The sequence below is a fragment of the Pristis pectinata genome, chromosome 3 (assembly GCF_009764475.1).
Source record: "Pristis pectinata isolate sPriPec2 chromosome 3, sPriPec2.1.pri, whole genome shotgun sequence".
NCBI classification, from domain to species: Eukaryota; Metazoa; Chordata; class Chondrichthyes; order Rhinopristiformes; family Pristidae; genus Pristis; species Pristis pectinata.
In genome coordinates, this window is record NC_067407.1 from 84,155,843 (window position 1) to 84,183,059 (window position 27,217).

At 42.5% G+C, this 27,217-nt stretch overlaps 2 protein-coding genes across 2 annotated transcripts; one reads left to right on the forward strand and one right to left on the reverse strand.

Annotated features, from left to right (window-relative positions):
- The first annotated feature begins 9,650 nt into the window (after positions 1 to 9,650).
- Positions 9,651 to 10,796, forward strand: LOC127568152 (somatostatin receptor type 1-like). Its single transcript, XM_052011565.1, has one exon. It carries the CDS (start codon positions 9,651 to 9,653, stop codon positions 10,794 to 10,796), a length of 1,146 nt encoding a protein of 381 aa, XP_051867525.1.
- An 11,630-nt stretch (positions 10,797 to 22,426) lies between these two features.
- LOC127568786 (thrombomodulin-like) lies at positions 22,427 to 25,279 on the reverse strand. The gene has a single exon (XM_052012946.1). It carries the CDS (start codon positions 25,074 to 25,076, stop codon positions 23,430 to 23,432), a length of 1,647 nt encoding a protein of 548 aa, XP_051868906.1. The 5' UTR covers positions 25,077 to 25,279; the 3' UTR covers positions 22,427 to 23,429.
- Between the last annotated feature and the right edge of the window lie 1,938 nt (positions 25,280 to 27,217).

Here is a 27,217-nt window from a genome sequence, read left to right on the forward strand (position 1 = left end):
GCTATCTCTACTCACTTTCTTGAATAAGGGAACAACATCCACAACCCTCCAATCTTCTGGAACCTCTCCCATCTCCATTGACCATGCAAAGATCATTGTCAGAGGCTCCACAATCTCCTCCCTTGCCTCCCACAGCAGCCTGGGGTCCCGGTGACTTATCCAACTTGATGCTTTCCAAAAATTTCAGCACCTCCTCCTTCCTAGTATCTACATGCTCAAACTTTTCAGCCTGCTGCAAGTCCTCACTACAATCATCTAGATCTTTTTCCGTAGTGAATACCGATGTAAGGTATTCATTAAGTACCTCTGCTATTTCTTCCAGATCCATACGCACTTTCCCAGTGCTGCACTTGATAGGCCCTATTCTTTTGCATCTTATCCTCTTGCTCTTCACATACTTGTAGAATGCCTTGGGGTTTTCCTTAATCCTGCCCACCAAGGCCTTCTCATGTCCCCTTCTGGCTCTCCTAATTCCCTTCTTAAGCTCCTTCCTGTTAGCCTTATACTCTTCCAGATCTCTAACATTACCTAGCTCTCTGTACCTTTTGTTAGCTTTTCTTTTCCTTTTGACTAGATTCATTATAGCCTTTGTACACCATGGTTCCTGTATCCTCTTGTGACTCAAAAGTAAATATGTTTTGCACAATTATCTACTTCTAAATTCCCTTTCACTCATTCAAATAACACATGTTCCTACACACACTTTAAAGGGATAAAATATAACCGTCTCAAAAAGTGTTAAAGATTTATCCTGGGGAGTGCTGTATGTCGAACAAAGGTTGAATAAAGAACTTTTGCCATTGTCCTGTAGCTTGCTAACTTTCTAATCACAGGCTGTACTATTAACTCAGAAAGATTAAGAGTAAATATCATTGGACCATGACTCTCACTACAAAAGACTAGTCAGTACATAAAACACAGAAATGAATGGTTTGAATTGTAAAATGTTAGTTTAGGGCAATTACAAACCTATCAATGGCCAGCAATGTATCATTAACAAAGATGCTTCCTCTGAGCAAATTCTCACATAAAACATGCTTATGTTGTAAAAGAATCTGTCAGGCCTAATCTGTCAAGCTGATCAAATTGAATAGAATAATATGTTAAGCAAATAGATGTCAAGAAATATTTGTTAGATATGATGTCTTGAAGTGACATTTTCCACACAGGACCATGTTGTCTCTCACTGCAGTAAGTAACAGTTGACTTCTGGACTTCCTTGAAATACAATGATTTATGGTACATTTAATGTTATTTGCATAAAGTGTGTTTTCATCTTGTAATACCCTATCTGTTCATTGCTAACATTTCTCTACAAAAGTGCTGTTTTCTTTAGACATATAGCTTTATGGTTATGTTTGTTAGCCAGCTGTTGTACTTCAGAATCCATTGTAATTCTGAACTCAAGCAAATAGTGATAATTCCTGAAACAATTTAATATTTTAGGAACCTGAATAAAATTTTTATAGGTTAGATAAACAAGATGACAACTTCAGTTAAAGTTGTTCAAAGAGAAACGTAAAACAAAAGATCAACTTCAGCATCAATAAATAGCCACAACAGTAATTTTAACCCTCTCATCATTCTCTTTTCTGGGATTACTGCGAGTAGGTACTTGACACCCGGCACAGCCAGTGCACCAGAGGGTTTTATTCACATTGAATGATTCTATGACTCTATTTTCCCATATCACAAATTAATGTTGTTATATATGGCAATTATTATTTAACAGTATATATAAAAGAGTTAACAAGACAGTTCCAATTTGTAACTGCCTTATTGCTTCCAGTCCGGAGGCTGCTTTCATTAATGATTAATATCATTACTGACATATGTTTGTGGGTTTTGGCTGCACACATACTGTTGGAGTAGATTCCCCCTAACAAATAAATTTCAAACAACCTTAGAAAACGGTTTTAAGTTTATTTACAAGTTTTTGAATGTACTGTGCCCTTCTGCTTATAAACACTTCAATGATCCACATCATGCACATTTGTTGGAGTAAGATCTGAAGATTCGGAACCAACTGTAATTTAAAAATAAAGTAATTACACCATTCGAACTCAAGTCTTGGTTTACATCCAACCTTGGCAATTCTTCAAGTACCGTTGCAGGAAAGATCAAGAGGGATAGTATAAAAAAAACATATTTATATCACAGAAACTAGAACTGTTATAGCACAGAAGGAGGCCATTTGCTCCACTTATTCCATGCTAGTTTGCTGCAAGAACAGTCAATCTCACTCCTCTACTCTTTCCCCCATAGCCCTACAATATTTTTCCTGATCAAGAATCTTATCTCCAGTAAAATTCCACTAATTTAGCATGCTCAGGAACTCAGTGGTGTTGGATCAGCAGATTTTCCAGGCATTATTCTATTAATGCACCAATGTACTTTTAATTCACTTTTTTCAGATGTAGAATAGCATGTTTTCCAGTGAACCTGGTAGATTTAAAGGGAAAACAGAACCAAGTGAGTTTCGAGGTAGTGCAGGAAGCTGGTCCGCAGTGAGTGAAGGGAAATAGGGGAACTGATGCCCCAGTGTGAGTGAAAGGAAGCATAGGAACAAGGACCCTGGTGTGTTTATGAAGCATGGGAATCAGCACCTGGTGAGCCAAATGTCAAAGTACAGGAATTTCCCAATAGTCTGACAGTGAATTATCACAGTTTTATTGTAATTCTCTTTTGAAGACAATTCCTCCTCACTTTCAATGTTGTCCTCACATTTCCTCCATTTCTTTGGCCAATCACCTTTATTCTATGTTGACTGGCCCCTGATCCTTCTGTGAATGGAAATGCCTGGTCCTGTTTATTTTTTTTATTTTACTGCTTCTGTCTAGTTCCTGTTTCAGCATTATGTTGTCACAAAACATTTTACTGTCAATGAAATGCTTCTGAATTATAGACATTGTTGTGATATTGAAGGTGCGGCAGCCTTTCAAATGTTAATACAGAAAGGAGCACCTGGGGTGCATTTGTTGAGTGCACACAGAAACCCAGCATCAACAGTAGAAGAATCACACAGCTTCCAAAACTACCCAGCCATCACCCATTCAAGAACCTCCTGTCCAACATTGACCTCACCAGTCACCTCCAAACCAGAGTGGAAGCAAGTCAACCTCAATCCCAAGGGACTGTGAAGAAGAAAGCAAATGATTATTCTGTAGTAACAAATAACAGCAAATGCGATGACGACCAGATAGTATGGTATTCTTGTGCATGATCTTGGAAGCTTTTTCAAGTCAAGTCGAGTTTATTGTCATATGCACAAGTACGGTGAGGTACAGGTACAATGAAAAAATTGTTTGCAGCAGCATCATAGGCACAGAGATTCAGACAACAACACACAGAAAGTAAGTTATCCAGAAATTATACATAAATTATATGAGATAGTGAAGGAAACAAAATTGTGCAAAAGAATACATTAGTGCAAAAGAAAACACAATTAGAGACAAGTCCATGGTAGTGCATAGTGTTCCATTGCTGAGGTAGGGTTAGGGTTGCACAGGATAGTTCAAGAACCAGATGGCTGTAGGAAAGTAGCTGTTCCTGACTCTGTGCTGCCATCAGGCTTCTGTACCTCCTGCCTGATGACAGCAGTGAGAAGAGGGCATGACCCAGATGGTGGGAATCCTTGATGACAGATGCTGTCTTCTTGAGGCAATGCTCATGTCAGTGAAGGTAGACATCCATAATGAAATTTACCACTACCTGAAATATACCAGCACATCCTTTGGCTGATTGAGTGAGAAAAAGGGTATTTGCAAAGCATAATCTCAGACCTGGCACAAAACTCAAAGTCTACTGGGCAGAAGTGAACTCTGCCCTCTTTGCTTCTAAGACCTGGATTATCTACAGCAGGAACCTCAAGGCACTTGGACATGCCACCAACATTCTCCAATTCAGTCGAAGGACAAGTGACCCAAATCAGGCAAACATTTCAAAGCCCTTAGTTATACTCAGTTGGCTATGTTGGCTAGGCCAGATCATTTGCATGTCCATCACCAGGCTCCTGAAACAGACATTCTGTTCTGAGCTCTATCATGGGTAGAGATTACTAGGCAGACAGAGGTAAATGTTCAAGGATGTGCCTCAAAGCTTTGTAGAAAGAACTACAACATTTGTCCTGATTCCCAGTAATTTCTGGCCCACAACCTCTGAAAGTGTGGAGGGTGCATTAGCAATGGCACTGAAAACCTCAAGTCCATGCATGTGGAACACATAAAAGCTCAGAATAAACAGGGGTAGGAGAACACCATTATCCAAACTATCCACCTGCCTGTGCTATCAGTATCCTCCTGACCCATCAGTGGGTCCCATATTGGCCTCAATAGCCACCTCAGAAACAACAAAACCAGAGTGGAAGCAGGTCATCCTCAATCCAGAGGAACAGCCCAAGAAGGGAAGAAAAAGTATTGGCCAGCACAATGAGGAAAGTTCTACTGCTCTTCACACTAATGCCACCTAACCTTTTGCATGCACCTAAGCAAGTGATTGGGCTTTCTTAATTTACTAACTCATTCAAAGTACAACTCTTCCAACAGTGCAGAAAGCCTTCACTAACCTCTTCAATTTAGATGACAATCAAAACAAAATTGCCGATATTGGAATCCAGAAATAAAAACAGAACTTGCATGAAACACTCAGCAGCCCAGACAGCATCTGTGGAAAGAGGAACAGAATTAACATTTCAGGACAAAGACTACTGCTAACTAAATAAGCATACCAGCAGCATACATGGATTAAATTTAAAAAATCAATATTGATAATATCTTTTATCAGATGCCACTGTGGAAAACGAAACATTTAATAAGCTATTTTAATAGTCATGGGAGGTAGATTTACACAGCATATAGCTACATCTTTCAGACACTGCCCTCCCCAAGCCTAGTTGTGGTCAAAAATAGGGTTCTCAAAGCCGTCCAGCTCCATTGTCCAATCTGCTCACAGTCTCCATTGCCAATTACCCTTTTATTCTCTTTTCCCTCACTAGTCCAGTATTTCTTTTGCTGACTGACATTCACAGTTAGAGCAAGCACTTGGCGTTCCAGTTAATATTTGTTGCTATAAATGAATTATTAATTTTTGCTGTAGTTATGGATTTTGATTTTTCAATTAGAACAAAAAAAACAAAGTCCATTTTAGTGCAAAGTGATCAAAGTGGCCATAGAGGTGTTAAACTCTAGTGATTAGGGTTGTGCCAGTTGGTTCAGGAACCAAATCGTTGAAGGAAGTAACTGTTCTTGACCCTGGTGGTGTGGGACTTCAGGCTTCTGTGGGACTTCAGACCCTGATGGTGTGGGACTTCAGGCTACCTCCTAGCTGATGGTAACTGCGAGAAGATGGCATGGCCCACATGGTGGGGATCTTTGATGATGGATGTTGCCTTCTTGAGGCAGCACCTCCTGTAGATACTACCACTGGTGGGGAGGGATGTGCCTTGATGTATTGGGCTGAGTCCACTACTCTCTGCAGCATCTTACATTCCTGCGCATTCAAATTGCCATACCAGACTATAATGCAATCAGTCAGGATACTTTCTACAATGTGAAAGTTCCTTTCACGCAAGTGAAAGGAAATTTCAGCCCAGAATGGGCAAATCAGCCATCAGCACATGACAACACTAGAGACTAGATACCATGGGCTTACTCCAGAAAGAGTGATAAAACATACAGGGTTAAAACATACAGATGCCTACATTGATGACTTAGTGACAGTCAATGATACATGGGAGGATCACATCTCTGCATTAGAAAGGTTGTTTGAAAGACTTTCCAAAGCCAACCTTACAGTTAACTTGGCTAAAGGTGAATTTGGCCATGCCACTGTGACGTATCTTGGTTATGTTGTAGGTCAAGGCAAGTTAGCTCCTGTTCAGGCAAAAGTTCAAGCAATATCTGAATTCCCCGTTCCCATGGGTATGAGGACTGTTAGAAGATTTTTGGGAATGGTCGGATATTATCGTAAATTTTTGTAAAAATTTTGCTGATATTGCTCTTCCCCTAACTGATCTTCTGAAGAAGGGAGTGAAGTTTGTTTGGACAGGTCCTTGTCAAGAAGCATTTGACAAGCTGAAAGCCATTTTATGCTACCATCCTGTGCTCAAATCACCTGACTTTGAAAAGCCATTTTTATTAGTAGTAGATGCCAGTGGTGAAGCTGCAGGAGCTGTGTTGTTGCAGAAAGGTGACCGTGATGATATTGACCATCCTGTAGCTTACTTTTCAAAGAAATTAATGAGCATCAAAAGAATTATTCCACTGTAGAGAAAGAATTACTGTTACTTGTTTTAGCTTTGCAGCATCCCAGTGTATATGTTTGGACCACTCAGAAACCACTGACTGTGTATACAGATCATAACCCATTGGTGTTTCTGAGCCGAATGACAAACAAGAATAGAAGGCTGTTAAAATGGAGTTTAATTTTGCAAGGGTTTGATCTCATGATAACTCACATTAAAAGCAAAGATAACGTAATTGCTGATTGTCTTTCCCAATGTTAAATGGGAGAAATGTATCTTAACTAATCTGATATTCTGTAATTGTGTAGAATGATAATTATTAACACATTACTAACTGTATGCACGGTTAAAAATTTTGCTCTTGTACATCAACACTTTTTTAGGTGGGAGGTGTGTTATGGAGTAGGTTACTATTGGTGAATGTCCCTTTAAGACCTAGCACAGTAGTGTGTGTGTGTGTGTGTGTGTGTGTGTGTGTGTGTGTGTGTGTGTGTGTGTGTGTGTGGCATGGTTACGACAACAGGAGATAAGGATGTAATAACATTCTTGGAGCAGTCAGTCAGAGAAGAGAAGAGAAGAGAAGAGAAGAGAAGAGAAGAGAAGAGAAGAGAAGAGAAGAGAAGAGAAGAGAAGAGAAGAGAAGAGAAGAGAAGAGAAGAGAAGAGAAAGAGACACCAGCCTGCTGGTTTCTGTATCGATGGATGAAAAACAATAACTGTGTCTGTCACTACAATCCACGTATGGATTTTTGGAATAATCCAGTGGAGTCCACTTTGTTGTTAACCTGTAGAAGGAAATGGGTATTTGTGTGGATGGCCACATCTTGGATGCCTTTCGGGGTGGCAAATACTTCAAAACAAAGGAATGAACATCATCAGAGATTGAGGTGTCATACGAGTTCCTTTGTGGAACATCTGGATTTCGTAATTACTCTCTATTTTCTCTCTACACTTCCTCTTCAGTCAACAGTGGTTTTGCAGAAGCCTTTGCTCACGTTTCACCTTACAGCTTGCTGAACTGAACTTTGAGAACTATTCCTGGACTTGGAGTTTGGGAATTTGCCACACACACACTTCGAGTTTAGTTTGGGGTTAATATTTAAGATCTAACATTTTTACTTCCAACATTCTAACATTTTTACTTTTATTTTCCTTATTATCGTAAGTAGTTATTAATAAAACAGTTTTCAACACCTATACATGACTCCGTGTGTTTCTTTTGTTGCTGGTACGTGACAAATTATTATTAAAATAACATTAAAACTTTTCTTTTCCCATAGTGACACCTTATTTCTACAGCTGAAACTGTCCCAAGTGCACCTTGCGTGTTCTGTCAGTTTTAGGAGTGAGGAACATTTGGGATGGGAAAATATAGCGCCGGGCTCTCTGCATTAAGAGTCAAGGTCGTTGCTTATGGAAGTAAACGCAGCCTGAACCCAAACATCAGAAGTGCTCCGGCTGAGAGAGAGAGAGAGAGGGTACTGCCGGTGTGGAATGGAGACCCAGAACACGTTGTTCCAAGGATCTGGAACACCGGCCCGCGCCCTCCTGTCTGCATTCGCTAGATTCCACCCCCAATATCTCTGTGGAAGACTTGCTGGACCACTCACCACCTCCAAGGATAAGAGCTCCCATCTCAAACCTTTCGTGTTGTCTGGGAGACACCACCCTCCCCCCCCCCCCCCCCCCCCCCCCCACCTCCACAGGGAAGGAGAGCAGGAGGATTAATGAAGAATCACGGCATTCTTCAGCACCTCTCGCCTCCCAGAACAGAAATACCTCCGTTTGGGTTTTCACGGACATGGCTTTGACGGAGATACCCAAACAGTAATAGTTTCGTGTGTCAGTTATCTGAGATTAGTGCTACAATGCGTCAAATTATTTCTGATACCTTTTCGTCTTGCTTTATTTCCACAGACAGCGTTCTTGGCTCCTGATGCAGAGAGTCTGCGACACACTCGCTCATCCTCAATGTCCACAAATGTGCCAGAGGACGCAGGGTACACTTGGGACGACTTCAACGGGGACAAATCCGTTTCAGTCGTATGTATACACGTGGAATGGCATGGAAATCCAGTTGCGGTGTTGCATTACTTTTGAAATCGCAGTGACATGATCGCCACCGATTCGAAAAGCAAAAAGCTGCAGGCGATGCAATTCCGAAGTAGAAACAGATCTGCTGGAAATACTCAGCAGGTCGGAGAGCATCCGTGGAGAGGAAAACGGGGAATCAACCTCTGAGGTCGATGACCTTTGCTCAGAAATCCCGAGTAGAGGCGCAAGAGACTGCAGGTGCTGGAACCCTGGGGCAACAAAAGATGCCGGAGGAACTCAGCGGGTCAGGCAGCATCTGTGGAGGGAAATAGTCGACGTTTTGGGTCGGGACCCTTCATCTGGATTCCTGAGTATTCCTGAGTACTCTGAAGTTAAATGCAAGTGAGCGTGAAGTTTCTTGGAAGGGAATTGATGTGACCTTTTTGCGCGTGGCTCTGTTGACCCAAGGTGAGAAGTGACAGATCAGAGGAGACTGGATTCTCGATATTCCCTGGGTTCCACACATCCCGCCCCGATTGTTAGCATTTATTTGCCACGCTGTATTGGGTGCATTTTGCTTTCAAAAGTTTGAATGCACGCTTGTATTTACATACACCTGGAGACACAAGAGACTGCAAGTGCTGGAATCCGGAGCAACAAACAATGTGTTGGAGGAATTCAGCGGGTCGAGCAGCGTCGGGACCTGATGCAGGGTTTCGACCCGAAACGTCGACAATTCCTTTCCCCGTACAGATGTTGCTCAACCTGCTGAGTTCCTCCAGCAGATAGTGTGTTGCTTTACATACACCTGTTCTTAAGTAGTAGTCAGTGCCACTTAAAGCCCCATTTTCAACATTACCCTCGTGGTCACTCTATGGGAAATACAATGTTTTTAAACCTTCACGTATCCAAATTGGTTAAAAATCTCCCTTTTGTGCTTTGGCAGACCCATCTAACATTTAAAACAAAATAAAAGGAAAATATCGCACATTTATCCTGCGTGTGTGACTAGTTTGAGTTTTAAAGATTCAAGACAGCACACTGTTGAGTGGATGACGCAGGTCTGTAGGTAAGTCGCTGACTATTATTCATTCATCAGGTCTTGTATTTAAGAAGCAGCAGAAGCGACCAACGAAAGCAGTCGCACTGCACACACACACATACACACACTGAGTCGTGAGTCCTAGCTGTAGCAGCTCTCTCAGTCTGGTACAGACCGATGGCCGGAATCTTGGCTTACTAATTCGGGGGGGTGGGGGTGGGGGTGGGGGTGGGGGGCTGAGGAGGAGAAAGAAAGGGGGCTAGGGAAAACATTCTTTGAAAGACTTGTCAGAGGGTTGGAGGGTGGGCGGAAGAGGAAGGGGTGCCCGTGGAAGATGAGCACGCGTAGTTTTCAGTTACCTTCCGACCGGGACACCACAGTCCAGGTGGGCTTTTGGAACGGCTCCAGCGACCAGTTGGATGTTGTTACGGATTTCCCCTCCAACTACTCGTTCGGCGCTGACGAGGAAGAAAGGGATGCCAGGATGGTGGTGATCCAATTCATTTATGCCATCGTGTGCTTGGTGGGACTCATCGGCAACTCCATGGTTATTTTCGTCATCCTGAGGTACGCCAAGATGAAGACGGCCACCAACATCTACATCCTGAACCTGGCGATAGCAGACGAGCTCTTCATGCTGAGCGTTCCCTTCCTCTCCGCCTCGGCTGCCTTACAACGTTGGCCCTTCGGCTCGCTCATGTGCCGCACCGTCCTCAGCGTGGATGGCATCAACCAGTTCACCAGCGTGTTCTGCCTGACCGTGCTCAGCGTGGACAGGTACGTGGCGGTTGTCCACCCCATCAAGGCAGCGAGGTACAGGAGACCCACCATCGCCAAGATCATCAACATCTGTGTCTGGATCTTCTCCCTCATTGTGATCTTGCCCATCATTATATTCGCGGGCACGACGCCCAGCGAGGACGGCGGCGTCCACTGTAACTTTCTCTGGCCCCAGCCTTCCTGGTCGGTGGCTTTTGTCATCTACACCTTTCTGCTGGGTTTCCTGATCCCCGTCGTCGCCATCTGCCTCTGCTACATCCTGATCATCGTGAAGATGAGAGTAGTTGCCCTGAAGGCTGGCTGGCAGCAACGCCGACGGTCCGAGAAGAAGATAACCCGCATGGTGTTGATGGTGGTAACTGTCTTCGTTATCTGCTGGATGCCCTTCTACGTTTTACAGCTGGCCAATATTTTTCTCTCCCTCAACACCACGGTCACCCAGTTGTGCCTTATACTCAGCTACGCCAACAGCTGCGCAAACCCAATCCTCTATGGCTTTCTATCTGACAATTTTAAGAGATCCTTCCAGAGGATTTTGTGCTTCCGTTGGCTAGAGAACGGTACCGAGGAACCAGTGGACTATTACGCCACTGCCCTGAAGAGCAGAGTGTGTGGTCCCCTCGAATTTCAGCCGGGTAACGCCGCTTCTGACCCCGTGTACAGGAATGGTACTTGCACTTCAAGAATGACCACATTGTGAATGTATTGAAGTCTTGTCCTAATACCTCTTGATAACCTTTTTTTTAGCAAACGGGTTAAATATATTTTGCTAAAGATGTGTCACTTGTCGTGCTGTCATTATTGTTGTGAGTGTGAACCACGGAATTGTGCCGCTTAGTGCCGGCGAGGATTACCGATTTGAAAAATACTATGTGCCTCTATGTTGCTTTCCCAATGGGCACTGTCGGTTCTGTCTGTCTGTCTGTCTGTCTCTCTCTCTCTCTCTCTCTCCCGTTACTGTGTGCCTGACTCGCTCCGACTATTGGCCATAATTGTGGGATCTATCGGCAGATTGCTCTCCTGATGTTAACGAATTAGCCCAGTATATGCCTCCATCAAATCTAATTAAGCTTTCAAGGTAACTGTCGTAGCTTTCTAGTGCGCAATGTTAAACCATACAGGTCAATCACCAAAACGGTAACGTTTCAGTCTCAAGCCATAATCACTAAATGCTTCTGCTGAGGACTAGTCCTGTTGCGGTAACCTATTGATTAAAGTTACAGAAGCGAAGACATTTATTGTCCTTTTGAAATAGAGTCGGCGATATTACGTACACATACGGCCAGAATTTTATTTGTTGTAATAATGACTTGCCAATTATGTTGTGAAAAAATGAGGTCAATGTTCACATTACAGACGATAAATTTGTTTCAAAAAGGAAGGGGGAAGGGTGGAATTTTCCCTTAATATTCGGTGTTTTCTTTGCCCGACAAAAAGGCCAGGGTCTGAATGGATGTCCAATAATCCCATGCAACATTGAGTGTTGCTCGATGTCCAAAGGTAAATTATAATTGCAGTTTTTCGCTCACATATGAGATTCGTCTTCTGACATTATAATCATAAAGTTATACAGACACTATCCTTCAGTAATCTTGTAATATTCCATTTGCAGAAATGCCTGGATTATTCAAACAATTGACAGATTGAGATCATGTTAAAAGATCACCTTTCAGACAGAAATCTGTTGCTGGGGAGTGACAGAAAGCTTTGCAACAATCAGCACCTTATTGGCATTTGGGGGAAAAAACATGTGCATGCAGTTTACAGAACAATGTATAATTAGGCAGTTACAATGAGGTAATTTGAAGCTAATGAACTAAAGCAGCATCTGATGTTACACAAAATATGCCAGGATAGAAGGAAAAGATTAGTTATTTTGCTGTTGTCTTTTCACTTCTAAATATTCCCTGAATTGAAAAGATAAGCAGGCTGTTTGGTTTAACTCCCCTCTATCACAAACTTAATCTATGCATTTAAATTATCACTAATCCTAAAGACAATCATGGTAACCTTAGAATAAACTGCTCTCACAAAATCCAAATGTGAACTCAGTGGTGAGTGATATTTTAAAGTATAAACTGCTTGTGTGGTATTGTCAGTGTTATAGTAAAATCAGACAGTTAAATTCTGCACGATCCTGCAGTAGTGAATAAATTAATAGCCATCTCATCTATAATCTGTTAATTTGATAGATTACTGGGAGAAATCCCCTGCTGCTCTTCAAGCGGTTCACAGAATTTTTTTGCATCAACCTATGAGAGCTTTGGTTTAATGTCTCGTCAAAAAAGCATCACTTCAGACAGTGCAGCAGCCCCTCAGCTCTCTCTGAAGTACATCTTGCCAAGAATATTTGGTGCAAGTCTGTGGAGTGGTGCTTCTCCCTTGACCTTGTAACCTAGAAGCAAGTGTACCACCACAAGATAGTACCTATCACTGTTATTAATGAAGCAACAGATTGTGTCAAAGTAAAATTGATTTATTTTGGGCATCAAAAATTCCTTCAGGTTGTTGTCACTGTGATGATGGAACAAGTATAAATTTGGACAAAAGAACTGAATATTTTCACTCATTTATAATCAAAGTAATAAAGATATGTAGATAAGCAGGTCTAAAGATTTATAAGTATGCACTAAAATAATTTAACCAATGAAGCAAACTTTTAAGTTCCAAGTTTCATCACTGGGAGATTGGGAAATAAAAAATAAACATTATACTAGCTATGAATGCAGCATTCACTTGACTCTCAAAATTCATTTATCTTCTTTGTTCATCTTTCAGGTTAAACTCCACTTTTGCACAAGCCAAAGTTGTACATTTACACATATGCTGAGTTGTGTTTAATTTTAAGTCAAAATTACTTTGTTTTTTTTATTGTCCTGTTGTGTTTGAAGAAATAGGTTTATAATTAATTGAACATTTTAAAAGGTTTTGATATTACCTTTTTAATTTAAGAGTTTGTAAAATATTATGCATTTGTGTAGTTCCAATAGTGTATGTGGTTCATAATATATTGGTGAAATTTGAATTATTTAAAAAAGTTAATATAAAAATGCAGCCAGACTTTCTTCACTGCTTTTTATTTGGTAGCTCAATTCATGTTATTTGAACAAGAATTAAATATTACTTATTTTGAACTAAGTTATCAAAGATCCTGCAAAGAAAGTTGTATGTGGGATTATACATTAATATAATTCTTTCTACTTTACAATCATCATAAATAATAAAAGATGAATGCAGAAACAGTGTCAATATCTCTTCTTTCCTGGCTATCAATATTGCATTCAATATTTAGTAATAATGTTTAGCAATGAAGAAAATTAGGAACAATTAACACAATTTTTTAAATAGGCAAAACCTGGTCGTTTACATGGCAGTGATTTTGCTGAGTTTTCTGTTATTTTCAAAAATATTTTGATGGGTACTCTGGGGTATTGACACCTGTGGCGAGTAATACTGAAAACTTCTTGAGTTCAGATGGTAGGTTTTGGAAATATTGATTGGGCCCTGGTATTAGAACTCTCATCTTTAAATCAATAGGTTTGTGGATTCAGTGTTCCCATCAGGAATTTGAAATTTATATTTTTTTCTGACACCACAGTGCAATGGTGGGAAGTGCTGGGACACCAGAGGTGCCATCCTTCAACTTAAGTGAGGAAATGAGGAAAAAAATATCACCTTTGGCTGGCGTGGAAAATCACCCACCAGCCACTTGTTTTACGCAATTTTCCTTACTGTTAACTCCAATAAAAAGGAACACCAGGCATGTTGTATATGAGGTCAGCTGTTACACTGCTACCTGCTTTGCATGCCCGCTTAAGTTGAATTTCAAGCCTGTAGTGTTAAATTGAAGCTGTCTCTCTTTGTTCTCGTAGTCTAGATAAAGATTCCATGGCATTACTTGACATGCAGTGACATCTCCTTGTTGATTTTGCCATTGTTCCTGCCTCCTAATGCGTCGATCAACACTGCCAATGATAAAATAACTGGTCACTCATCTCGATGGTGTTTGGACGAACCTGCAATGCATGAAATAGCTTCTGCCTATCAACATTTAATGCATTTCATAAATAACACAAGGAAATCTAAATGACAAAATAAGTCCATCCATTCCAGTTCACCCCCATTCCATAAATGATTACTTCATCGAGAGATGACCTCTCTCAAACCATTAAAACTTTGCTTTCATGAATTTACCTCAGAGCACAAATTTTGATGAAAGGCTGTACCACAAATGTTAACCCATTTTTAATTTTTGCAAGTGTTGGTAGAATTATTCTTTCCTAACTCCATCCCCACCCAAAGTCACGTGCTTGTTTATTTCTTAGCAATAATGCTCCTTTTATTAACAGTGCTAACTGATCTTCTGTCAATTGCTTTATCTGGGACCTTAATTATCTATTATTCCCCAAACTTGTGAATCTTACACATTTGCCATTTGCTCTTTATCCAAGACAAATAAATCATTTATTTTCACTTCATCTGTAATCTTTCATTATTTTGACAATTTGATTCATCCCTAACCACCCACATTCAATTTTTGCAGCAAAATAACATCAGTTGCCATACTTTATAACCTAGTTTTCTAGGTCCATTGATCATGTTTGTCATTTGAACCCAGTTCACTGTATGTGAAGTGCCCTGAATTGCTCTTGAGGACCAGGTTGCATGCTTTGCAAATGCAAGTTTTCACGGGTCTTCCTTCAATTTAGAGAACTTTTTATTGCAGCATCAAATGTCAGCATGTACCATGTCATTAGCAGGGATCATATAAACGTTGTGAAAATAATGATTACAACATAATCAGTCCACGTTTACTGAAGTGTACAGGTAATAGTTAATAACTGGGAAATAATGTAGCTAATAGATGAACTATCACCAAAATTTGAGAGCATTAACATAGATTCTACACATGCAAGTGGTGGACTTGCCCATTTCTGTGAAAAAAAAATCGAACGTGGTTAAAAATATTGTCGTAACATTAGCTGTGATGATAATCCTACACAGCATAAACCAGATCTCAGAACAAGGATGCTTACAATTCAGACTTTTTCTTATTGACATTCAAAAGCAGTGATATTTTGATATTAACAGGAAGCCTACCATTGGATGGATCTCTGTTATCATTAAAGTGATTCAAGAAACTTTGAAAATTTAGTTTAAAAATTAATTAAGCTTCTCAATTCAAGCAATTGTTCACATGTACTCCTGCAATAAGGCATGGTTGAAAAGCTTGACAATACTCCTGCATGAGAATATTACAATTTGTATAAGGTCAACTATTGCCATGGAAATATATCTAGTGATGAGCTGATGAACTCTCTCGCTAGACAAGGAAGCCAGGAAGAGAATGGGCATGAAATTTAAAGAAGTTATTTTTGTTTGCTTTTGGAATTTATGCAGTATAAAGAATCTATAAAATATTAACTAAATTTTCATATATTGAATTAATTTTAGAAAACAATTTTAAAAAATATTATTTTATTTTTATTTTGATGTAAAATATTTGCTTTCATTATTTAAAGAATATTCCAGACTCAGTCTAACTAGTATTTGATGTGCATTAACACTCAATTCAAAATTGAATCTCAATAGTGTTGTTTCCCAATTATGACCATGATGTTGTCTACATTTTTAAAAGCAGAGCATTACCTGACAGAAACTATTAACATACAGGGGAAAATATTTACTTGCAATGGTCAGAAAATTGATAATGCAAATGAGTGCATTGTTAATCAAATTACACATCATCAAAAAGTCAACAACTCATCACCATACTCTTATATGAAATACTTCTAGTCCTCTTGCTGTCAGTGATTCAATGCAAGAAAAAAAACTTACATTTACTCTTCAGTGTTTTGATACAGAAGAGATAAAAATAAGATGTACAATAAAGCAAAAATAATTTTATATTCCCACCTACACATAACATTTGTGATTCTATTGCATATTGTAACCTTGGCTTGGAATTATTAAGTCACTCATTTGTAATATATTTAGTTTCTCTGGAAAGAGGATGGGATATTTTTGTGCTATTTTGATGAAGAGTCTCACACTTAATTTCTACACCCATCCCACACAACCTCCCCTGCTTGGATGAAGTTGCCTAGATTATAGCCAGATCAATTCATGGCTGCAATCAGATAAACAAAAACAAAACATAATTTTATTCACTTGCATTCCTGTTCTGAAGATGAAATGTCAACAGTTTAACATCGTGAGTTAGATGACTGAAATCTGTTCTGCACATCAAATTGTGCAAGCATGATGTTTTACTGTAAAGTATTTCCTTCGAAGATGTTTATTGTGAATCTAACCTACTGCAGGAAAACCTAACTGTAAACACATTGGTGTTCTTTAACTCTGCAAGGTGTGCTTTTTTCTCTGAGTTTTCTTCCACTGGCTTTGATAAGGCTGGGCAAACTCAGTCATGTTGTTTTATTCTCAGCACAATCTAGTGAGTTCTTCAAGAAATGTATGAATGTGGGTGTCAGAAGAAGCTTGGTTTCAAAAACATACTTTGGCTTGATGCACATATGATTTGCCAGAGCAAGAATTTGGCATTGCCCTGCTCCTGTTTAGTGTCCCCTCCCCCCCGCCCCACAGGATGAAAAACACTGAGATCAGTTGTTCACCATGTGGGTAACCAACCATTGTAAACACACATGTTATCTAACCATTAGAGACCTAGTACATATCAGGACCATGTCATCATACTAATTAAGGTTTAATTAACTCATATCACATTCACTCCCAGAGTAGAATTTTGCCCATCGGTGTGCACATTCAGAAATTATGGTAACATTCCCCACATGTTCGCATCAATGGGTGTAGAACTGTAGCAATTACATCTGCAACTTTCTGATGTAGACTTCCAAAAATGAAAGAAGTCCTGGGAGTGTTTCTGTGATTTTCCAATGTGCGTTCCATGTGTTACATAATATTTTACTTTTATCTTTCTTGATTAGAACTTGAATACAGAAAATATCCATGGGAACCATTTTTCTAATTTCAATAATCCCTCATCTTGTTAAAGAGCACACTGTTGTTGGCATTACACCAACCCTATCCCAATGTTTAGTTTGTAACTTGATATTGCTTGTTCTCAGCAAGCCTCCAAGAGAATTGCTAACCACAGCTAAGCAAAATTATATTCTACACCAATGAAAATCACAGTACAGTATACCATATTTAAAAGGCTCTTAATTCCTTTCCAATATTATTAAGGTCCTGCAAATTGCATTTCCTAGTAAAGCCACTTATAAGTAAGAGTTATTGTGGTGTTATAATGTAATTCTCTGTTATATGAACAAAGATGTCATAATGTAGTGCTTTGTTAATTGATTTTAATTCTATTTTCAAATATTCAGGCATAATTCTAAATTTATAAGTCTTATAAAATTGTAAAATATATTTGAAGTGCATTACCACCATATGGTTTATCAATAATAGTAAACAATATAAAGCATAATTAATGTAATTATCTGTGAAACCACCAAATCATAAATGCATTTTCTAGAGAATGTAATGTATGTCTCTCTTCATTATAATGAGAAACAGATCTGGAATGTATTTAAAGTCAGCACTGCAATATTATTGGTTTGGGTTATGGGTTGTGTGGGCAGGAATTTTGGGCAAGACGAGAGGTCAGTGTTCCATCACATATTGTAAAGTTTTGTGTGTCTTTGGCCCTGCAGGTTCCCTGTGCACTCCAGAGCAGGCTGCAAGACCATGTTGATCCAATCCAGTGAAGGGGGGGGGGGGGCGGTGTTGAGGGGAGGTGGCTCAAAGAGGGTGAGGAGGAGGGTTTGCAGTGATTGATAGAGAAAGATGACTGTTTTGGAGTTTGATCATGCAATTAAGGCACACTGACAAATTAGATTGGTTGGGGTGAGGACAAGTATGTGGGAGGGTCCAGTCCCCTACCCCATATGGTTCAAATCTAAACATGGACAGTGTTGAGAGGTATCAGATCCAGTGGTCTTTGTACAAATGGGTTTGATGCAGGGTTTGGGGGGCTGAGCTTGGAATGAAGCATTCTTGCTCTTCCTGATCGGTGCTGTAAAGGCACCTACACTCTCCATGGAGCTTACTTCATGTCTAAGCTTACTTCAGCTTACTTCAGGCCTCAGCTTACTTCTGCTGCCAGGTTTCCAGAGGCCTGGGAATCAAGGACACCCACAGTATTAGCTACAAAGCAAGTTAGCCTTGTTATTATATTTTAATACCAACCTGCCTGCTGGAAGCAAATTCACAGACTGCATCCTCTCCCAGCTCAGATAATTTCAGCAGGAGACAGAAATGTTCCCACTTTAACCTATGCATCCAATTCCACACGTCCTCCCAGGTTATTAACCACTCCCTTGTATTTTTCACATATGGCAATATTGCAGGACTCTAACACACACTTTGCCAATTTTTTACACCTTTGTTCACTTTTCACAGGAGAATAAATGTTTCAGGAACAGTTTCTTACCCTCCATCATCAGATTTCTGAATGGTCCATGAACCCATGAACACTACCTCATCATTCCTCTTTTGCACTATTTATCTATTTTTGTAACTTATCGTAATTTTTATGTCTTCATGTCTTGCACTGTACTGCTGCTGCAAAACAACAAATTTCACGACACATGAAAGTGATAATAAACCTGATTCTGGTTCTGAATAAGGCTACATTTTCTTTTAACATCCAAATTTAGATTGACTAGTATTTACATATACTTTGGAAGATCATCTTCCTTTATTTAAGTGTTGCTGATTGGAGAATGATAGAGTTTTCTGTTATTCCTCTACTCGTTTTATGACATCATCTGATTAAGATCTTGCAGAACCTTGTGTATTAACACAACAGAAAGTGAAATCATCATCCTTGGTAGACCTTTACTGTGCTTATTATTTTAAAGGGACAGTGAGTTTACAATTGACAAAAAGATTCAATGCCTGTTACCCAGATCTAGAAATTTGACTTACATCTTGGGAGGTATGTGAGACTCATTGGATCCTACAGGCAAGAGTAAATGACTGCTGTTCCTTCTCCAACTCACTCTCAACAAACAGTTCCTATTTCCAGTATTGTTGCAGATTTGCATGTCATAGAGTCATACAGCATGGAAGCAGGCCCTTCGGCCCAACTCACCCATGCTGACTGTGTTGCCCAGCGAGCTAGTCCCATCTGTCTGCATTTGGCCCATAGCCCTCTAAACCTCTCCTATCCATGTACTTATCCAGATGGCTTTTAAATGTTGCTAAGGTGCCCGCCTCAACCACTATTTCTGGTGGCTCATTCCAAATACGCTCCACCCTCTGCGTGAAGAAGCTGCCTCTGATGTCCCTTTTTCTTGCCTCTGATCTTAAACCTGTGCCAGCTTGTTTTTAGCACCCCCTCCCTGGGAAAAAGACGTACATCAATGATTTGGATGATGGAATAAATGGTTGTGTGGCTAAGTTTGCGGATGACACCAAGATAAGTGGAGGAGTAGGGAGCATAGAGGAAATAGAAAGAATGCAGAGGGACCTAGACAGTTTAGGAGAATGGGCAAGGAAATGGCAGATGAGATTCAATGTTGAGAAATGTGCAGTTGTACACTTTGGAAGTAGAAATAAGCGGGTAGATTATTATCTAGAAGGAGAGAAGATTGATAGTGCGGTAGTACAAAGGGACTTGGGGGTACTCGTACAAGATACCTTAAAAGTTAACCACCAGGTTGGATCGGTGGTTAAGAAAGCGAATGCTATGTTGGCATTCATCTCGAGAGGTATAGTGTATAAAAGTAAGGACGTGTTGATGAGGCTCTACACGGCGCTAGTGAGGCCTCATTTGGAATACTGTGCGCAGTTTTGGGCCCCGCATCTTAGGAAGGATGTGCTGATGTTGGAGAGGGTTCAGAGGAGATTTACGAGAATGATTCCAGGAATGAAAGGGCTTAAGTATGATGAGCGTTTGTCGGCTCTTGGACTGTACTCGCTGGAGTACAGAAGGATGAGAGGGGACCTCGTAGCGACATTTAAAATGTTGACAGGTAAGGATAGAGTAGATGTGGCTAGGCTGTTTCCCTTGGTGGGCGTGTCCAGGACCAGAGGGCACAATCTTAGAATTAGAGGGTACAGTTTCAAGACAGAGATGAGGAGAAGTTTCTTTACCCAGAGGGTGGTAAAATTGTGGAACTCCTTGCCACGCACAGCAGTGGAGGCCAGATCAGTGGGGGTATTCAAGGAGGAGATAGACAGATATCTAAATAGTCAGGGTATCAAGTGATATGGGGATAAGGCTGGCAAATGGGATTAGAATAGTTTTTTTTTCTCTCTCTTTTTTCCCACCCCATTTCTTTTTCCCTTTTCCTTGGAGCAGACTCGATGGGCCGAATGGCCTGCTTCTGCTCCCTTATCTTGTGATCTTGTGATCTTCACCCTGTCTATGCTTTACATGGTATTAAATACCTCTATCAGGTCACCCCTCAATCTCCTACATTCCAGGGAATAAAGTCCAAGTCGACACAACCTCTCCATGTAACTCAGGCCCCCAAGTCCAGACAACATCCTGGTAAATGTGTTGGAGTATATATAGACACCATTCATGCACAAGCACTGATTTATTTAATGTGTTAGACCTTATAGAAGCACTTAGCTTCAACTATGCTGGTTGTGGAGGGTGGGGATGGGGGCATTTTATTGAATGTAAAATGGGCTGAGAAAACAGGTATCCAATACAAAATGGCTCCTTTCAGAAGCACACAAATGAATAAAATAATTTGTATGATCCTGCTGTCCTCTTTCTAGGCCCCATATTTTTATGGTTTGCTTTGATTTTCAAAATAGTGCCATGGGCACTATTCACCTCCAAGAGCAGACAGAGCTTCAATGGCCTGCCTAAAACAAGGCACCTCCAACAATGCAGCATTCCCTCCATACTGCCTCAGCATCAGCCTTGAAAATGCTCTCATGCCTCTGGTGTAGCTCTTGGTGCCACAATCTTCAGACTCAGAAACATGTGCGTCACCCATTGAGCTATAGCTAAGCGCACTACCACTGCTAAGGCTGAGACTCACCTTATTTAACTGTGATATAAATGATGACTTGTCAGCAGTGGCACGAAGGTGGCACTTTCACCAGTGAGTCGAGAATGTCAGATCTAGTTCTAAAGATACAGTATATTTTAAATGATGTGGCGAGAAACGTACTGTTGGAAATGCCATCACTTTTAAATTGAGGGGGGTACATCAGTGCTTTGTTTGTCCTTTCAGCTGGATACAAGGGATCCATCCTTTTGCCAGTTTTATTTTGAAGAAGAGCTAGTGGTTCCCACAAAGAACCAACCATTATTTATCCCACTACATCACCTGAATCATTTATTTTGTTAGTGAATGACTGAATCTACCGGGTATATACCGACTGCCAGGTTTTTATACTGCCAGGTTTTCCACTGCCAAGGACTACATTTCAACGGTGTTTTATTAGAGTAGGGCACAGAGGGAGCGGGCGGCAGGGAGGAGCGCAGAGGGAGCAGCGTGATCCGGAGTGGGTCTGGCAAACTGGATGCGGACCCGGCATCCTGGGGTTCAGGCGGACCCGAAAGAGAGAAGGTCGGGCGGAGCACACGCGGACCTGAAAGGGAGAGGGCAGAGTAGAGCTCAAGCGGACCTGGCCTGGCGGACCGTGTAGGGAGAACCGGGAGCAGGGATGGACAGAGCGAAGGGGCAACTAACCCAGGAATGCGCAGCGGTAACCGGCCGCAGGGTGATTGCAAACAAGCCGGACAATGTGAGGAGGTGCGGATACTGCATGGTGAAGCAGAAATCGATGCGGGCAAATGGGATTCGTGTAGAAGGGTGGCATTGACATGGAGGGCCGAAGGGCCTGTTTCTGTGCTGTATGACACTATGACAAATGAGCTACCCTATGGCACTATGGCAACCTGGCCTCGCCTCAAACAGTTGAGGCGAGGCCAGGTTGCTAAATAAATGCCAAAGCTTACTTTAACCTTATTTGCAAAAACAATAGATTAGTGCCCTCTTTTCATTGGATCATTCTCAAAGTTTTTTTTCTCAAATGCCAGTTTGACATTGCTATTGCAAAATCAAAGTTTTTATTTTAGTTTTCATTTCCTGTTATTTCAATTTCTCGGGTTTTCTGTTTGTTACTTTTCTGTCAACTCGCCACTTCACGTGGTTAACTGGTTTTGCCAAGAAAATGGGTACTGATTCAATCCAGACGCATGCTGCGTGGCTTGACAGAACTGCGAGCATGTCAGCCTTTAGCATTTTCGTTTCTGACGATGAGCAACCATTGACAATATTCGACTTTTGCAACTAAAAATTCAGAAGATTTGGTGTGTTTTTTTAAGAAATAGTTCCAAAATTTTATTTAAGATATATGCATTAATGAACGCAGAGTCATCGTCGTGTTTTTTACAGTTCAGGTAGATATAGAAAACTAGTTTAAAAAGTGATTATACAGATATTATAAAAATATAATAAATACAAATGCACATGTTCCTCGTCTTGATTGCCCATGTCCCAAATTCGGGGATATCCTATGGGCCAATCCGGCAGTACAAGTTATTGACGTAATGCTAATTGAAATGCAACGATTTCCAACGGACAAGAATATGTTTCACCGTGTGGGTGTCAGAGCGACAGATAATGGGACAAATACTAACAGTACACCGATCAAAAAGGGGGTACCGGATCCAGCCGTCCGCCGTCCGTCGACTACAATCTACATACATTTATTAAAAAAAACTATTTGCCCTTCACAATTGCTCAGGTAAACATTACCCAACCGTTACCTCATTTAGACATCTTGAACTTTGGAATTTGCACGACATGCTTTCTGTCACACCTTGCATGTGAACGATGCTGACAAAAATATTAGGCACTCAGCAACATTTCGTTCTAAGATGGCATGACCCCCTGGGTTACCTGCTCCCAAGCTAAGGGATCGCCTGGACAAATGGATAGTGTGCATGGGCGCCTTCAATTCTCGCAGGTGGCCCCCACCCCTCCTGCAATAAGAGTGACGTCCATAAACAAAGATAGCTGCGGGGGTAAAAAAAAAACTGTGCCTAAATGCAATTGAACCGCATGCGCCATTGGGCCATCTCCAAGGCTCGAGTACAACCTTTAGTTTGACATCAGCCTAAAAATAGCGCCCAGCGGAATGCAATGGGAACCCGGCTAAATTCAGAGATGGGATTTGTCCAACGGCTCACACGCTTCGAGTCATCAGTTGCAATTTCAAATTATAGACTCGCCCACCCTCACCCCAAGTGTCTTCATGTCAAAGGTTCTACATCTCCCTCTGTAACAGTCTCGTAGGGCATTGCGCCCAGTAAGCTTCAGGTCCCCACATTACATTTGTCATTGGAGTACTGGTGCTTGTGATCCTCGCCACTAGTGACCTGGCTGAGATTGACGTCCTCCTCCACGCTGGCCGATTTGTACTTGGTGGAGGTCTGCCACTTCCCTCTCTTTTTAAACAGGTGGTGTCCCACCCCAGCAAAGATCAAAGTGAGCAGGGCGATGGCAAAGATGATCCCGAGGACAACCCCGAGCGACAAGCTGGCTTTGGCGGGGGTGTCAGACGTCGGGCGCTTGGTGATCGGGTTGATTACGTCCGGGGTAATGCCAGAGCCTTCGGGTTCGCAGGACAACCCGTCCTCGTCTAACATATAACCCTCGCTGCATTCGCATTTGAAGCTACCGGGGGTATTGATGCACTCGTGGCCCTGGCAATACGTGTTGCACTCGTTGATATCGTAGCACATTCTATTGGAATCGTCGAAGATGTAATTAGGTGGGCATTTGCAGTCGTTGCCGTAGCAGCGGGCCGGACAGGTTTCGGAATCGCAGTAGAAGACGCATTTTCTCGGATCGTCGGGATCGGGCTCGTAGCCGGAGAAGCAGCTGCACTCGTAGCTCCCCGGAGAGTTCCCGCATTTGTGATCGCACACCGTGACCGATTGCCCGCACTCGTTGATGTCCTCGCACTTGCCATCCTTGGACATCAGGTAACCTTTCCTGCAGCTGCATCTGAAGCCGCCCGGGCTGTTGATGCAGTCGTGCTCGCAGGGCGAGGACTGGCACTCGTCGATGTCGGTGCAGCCCTTGCCGTCGGCTTCCAGCTGGTATCCGCTGTTGCAGATACACAAGGGCTTTCCGCCCCGCAGCACACAGCTGTGGGCGCACCTCTCCTCCTCGCACGGGTCGACCGCTCTGCAGCTTCGCTTGTCCTCGTTGAGCCGGTAACCCGGATTGCAGCTGCAACTGGGCGGAGGTCCCGCCTGGCAGACTTGCTCGCAGCCCCCGTTCTCCACTTGACAGACCCAAGGAACCGGGCTGAGGGCCACCCAGCCTTGGCTGCCGTTGCATCGGAAGCTGATATCCCACGGGGAGATCAGGGCTGTGGTACCTGGAGGCAGTTCGGTCAGCTCGGAGCTCCGGGCACCGAAAGGGGTGAGGTAGGTGACCGAACCGTTGCCCGGTACCAGTGGGCGGCAGCTGCCGTCGTAACGGTACTCGCACAGAACGCCGGCCGCTTTCTTGTTACACTGTCGGTCGACCCAGCGGTCCGCCGCCGACACGGCCACGCATCGTGATCCGCAGGTTTCAGACACCAAGCCCCAGTCGGTGTAGTCGGTGTCGTTGTCTCCGTCCACCCAGCGGTAACCCCTCAGGCGGCTGCTGTTGTTGGGGCACGCCTTCTGGTGAAGCTGCAGCCCCAGCCAGTAGTGGGAGTCGGAATCGGCGCCCGCACTCTGCAGCAACACCGCGATGGCTTCGGCCGCCACCGTGGAGCGCACGGTCATCGCGTCTCCCCCGTCGTTTCTGCAGATGCTTCTGGCCATGTTAAACTTCCTGGCCTCCTTGCGCAGACTGTAGCAGAAGTCGGCCACGCAGATGGCAGGCGCCGATTCCTTCGCCTCCTGCGGATCCGAGTGCACCAGGGACGCCAAGGCGCACAGGCTGACCCACGCGAAGAGCATTTGTCTCCCTCGGTTGAATCTGAGCAACAAGCTCCGTCCTGTCTGAATAGTTTTTTTCCCCTTTGCACTGCCCCGTGCTATGCTGTTCAGATGGCTCCGAAGCTCAGATTTAAATACGCTGGACTCAACTCCTCAAGGAAGGAAGTTCGTAAAAGGTTGGAACTGTGATGCAAGTGATTTGTCTCGCTGCCAACTGCCCCACACCCTTGCTTGCGGGATCCCCGTCAGCTCTGTAAGGACGCCAGAGGTAGCTGCCTAATTTTTAAACCAAGCTCCAGGAACTCGGGTCACACACCACAGGAAGAGATTGAGGTGATTTCTAACTTTGTAACGCCACGCACTCTCTCACTCCGTCACCAATTCGTGATACGATCAGGTGGCGAAGACATTGCGGGGAGCTGAGCGGTTGGCAAGTTAAAGGAGATGATTCTGCTGGTTTGAAAGAGTGTCCAAGGCACCGAATTTTCTGGCACGTATATATCCAGCTTTGCTACTCTCTATCCGAGTCTTGAGTGCGAAAGCCAAATAGTTGATAGTGTGCCAGAGAGACGTTTGGACTGTTGTACACCAATTATTAAAACGCCTCAGAGCTGCGAAGTTGGCAAGAGGTTACCCGCTTTTTGTATGACCCAGTTTACAAGCGCCGTCATAAAACTATATCCATATTTTATCCTGACAGTTTCTTGGTGCAAAAATGTATAAATCAACGATCACCTTTGTTTAGTTTGAGATCTGGCAAAGTTGCAAGGCAGCATATTACATGGAAGCCGAGTTGCGTAACTAGAACGGGATGGTTAGAAGTGATTGACGCCAACTCAGGGTCAGTATGGCTGGAACTGCCTGTTTGGGCAGAAACAACTGACAAATTTTTTTAAAAACCTGCAGGAAAAAAAATCAGAAATGAAAACAAAATAAAGCTGGAAACACTGAGTAAAGTGGGGCAGCATCTTGGAAAGACAAACCGAGGTAAATTTTTAGGTTTAGGACTCTTATTCGGAATTAGGAAAGGGTGAAAACAAGTCAGTTTTAACTTGCTGCAGAGAGAGTTGAGGGATTACTGTCGATTACTGCCCTCCACGTTCAACGGAAGGTTTCAAGGAAAGTGTATGATCATTGAGGATATGACTGACTGGCTTGGGAATGAAAGATATGCTTAGCTATTAATTGCTGGAAAAATGTAGGGTTTTGGTGAGACCACACGGGTATCACTGTCGCCTGCAGGCAAAAAAAGCTGCTGGGAAAACTCAGCGGCGTTGCTGGAGCCGCTTGAAAGGTTATTGCGCGGTTGACTACACCAGCTGGGGCTCGGTGTCTGAAGCCTGCGGATCATGGTGCGTGGCCGTCGTCTCCGCAGTCCTGATGCACGGTCGACCATCCCTTTGCCTCCACAGATGCTGCTTGACCCGCCGAGTTCTTGCAGTTTGGTTTTGAAAGTACACGTGCCTAAGGGCAGGTGTAACAAAAATTCACTACATTGATTCTTGGGATGAGGCAGTTGTCCCATAAGAGATATAAAGGCGATCTCACTGAAAGAACATCCTCGCAGTATGTTTTTATTTCAAAAATAAACTTTATACATAATAAAAAAATATATACAAAGGAAGAAACAGTGCAAAAAGTTTTTACATTCATGGTCGTTACATTCAGTGTAAACTTTAAAAGAAAACACACAAACAAACATAGCAGCATTGTCCCTCACGTGGCTCCCTGAGGTGATACGCCTTTCATTGTTGCAGGGGCTTCCATACTCAACTCCACCCATCCATGTAGGGTAGCCTAGAATGTGGTCCTTACCCACAGAGCCTTAGCATTGGCTGCACCGAGCTTCAGTGCGTCCCTCAACCATGTACTCTTGCAGCGTGGAACTTGCAGTTGGCAGCATTCCCTTATAACACCTCGCTGTACTGGGAGACCAACAAGTTTGGGGCAGACCAAAGGGCGTCTTTCACTGAGTTGATGACCTTCCAGCAGCACTTGATGTCTTTCTCGCTATGTGTCCCCGAGAACAGCCTGTAGACCAGAGTGTTACCCAGCTGCTGGGAGTGAACCAGGACATGGACCCTTGTATCTGTCTCCACACCCTCTTTGCAAATCCACCATCTGCAAAGAGGTGGGGGACTGTTTCTTCCCCACTGCAGCCG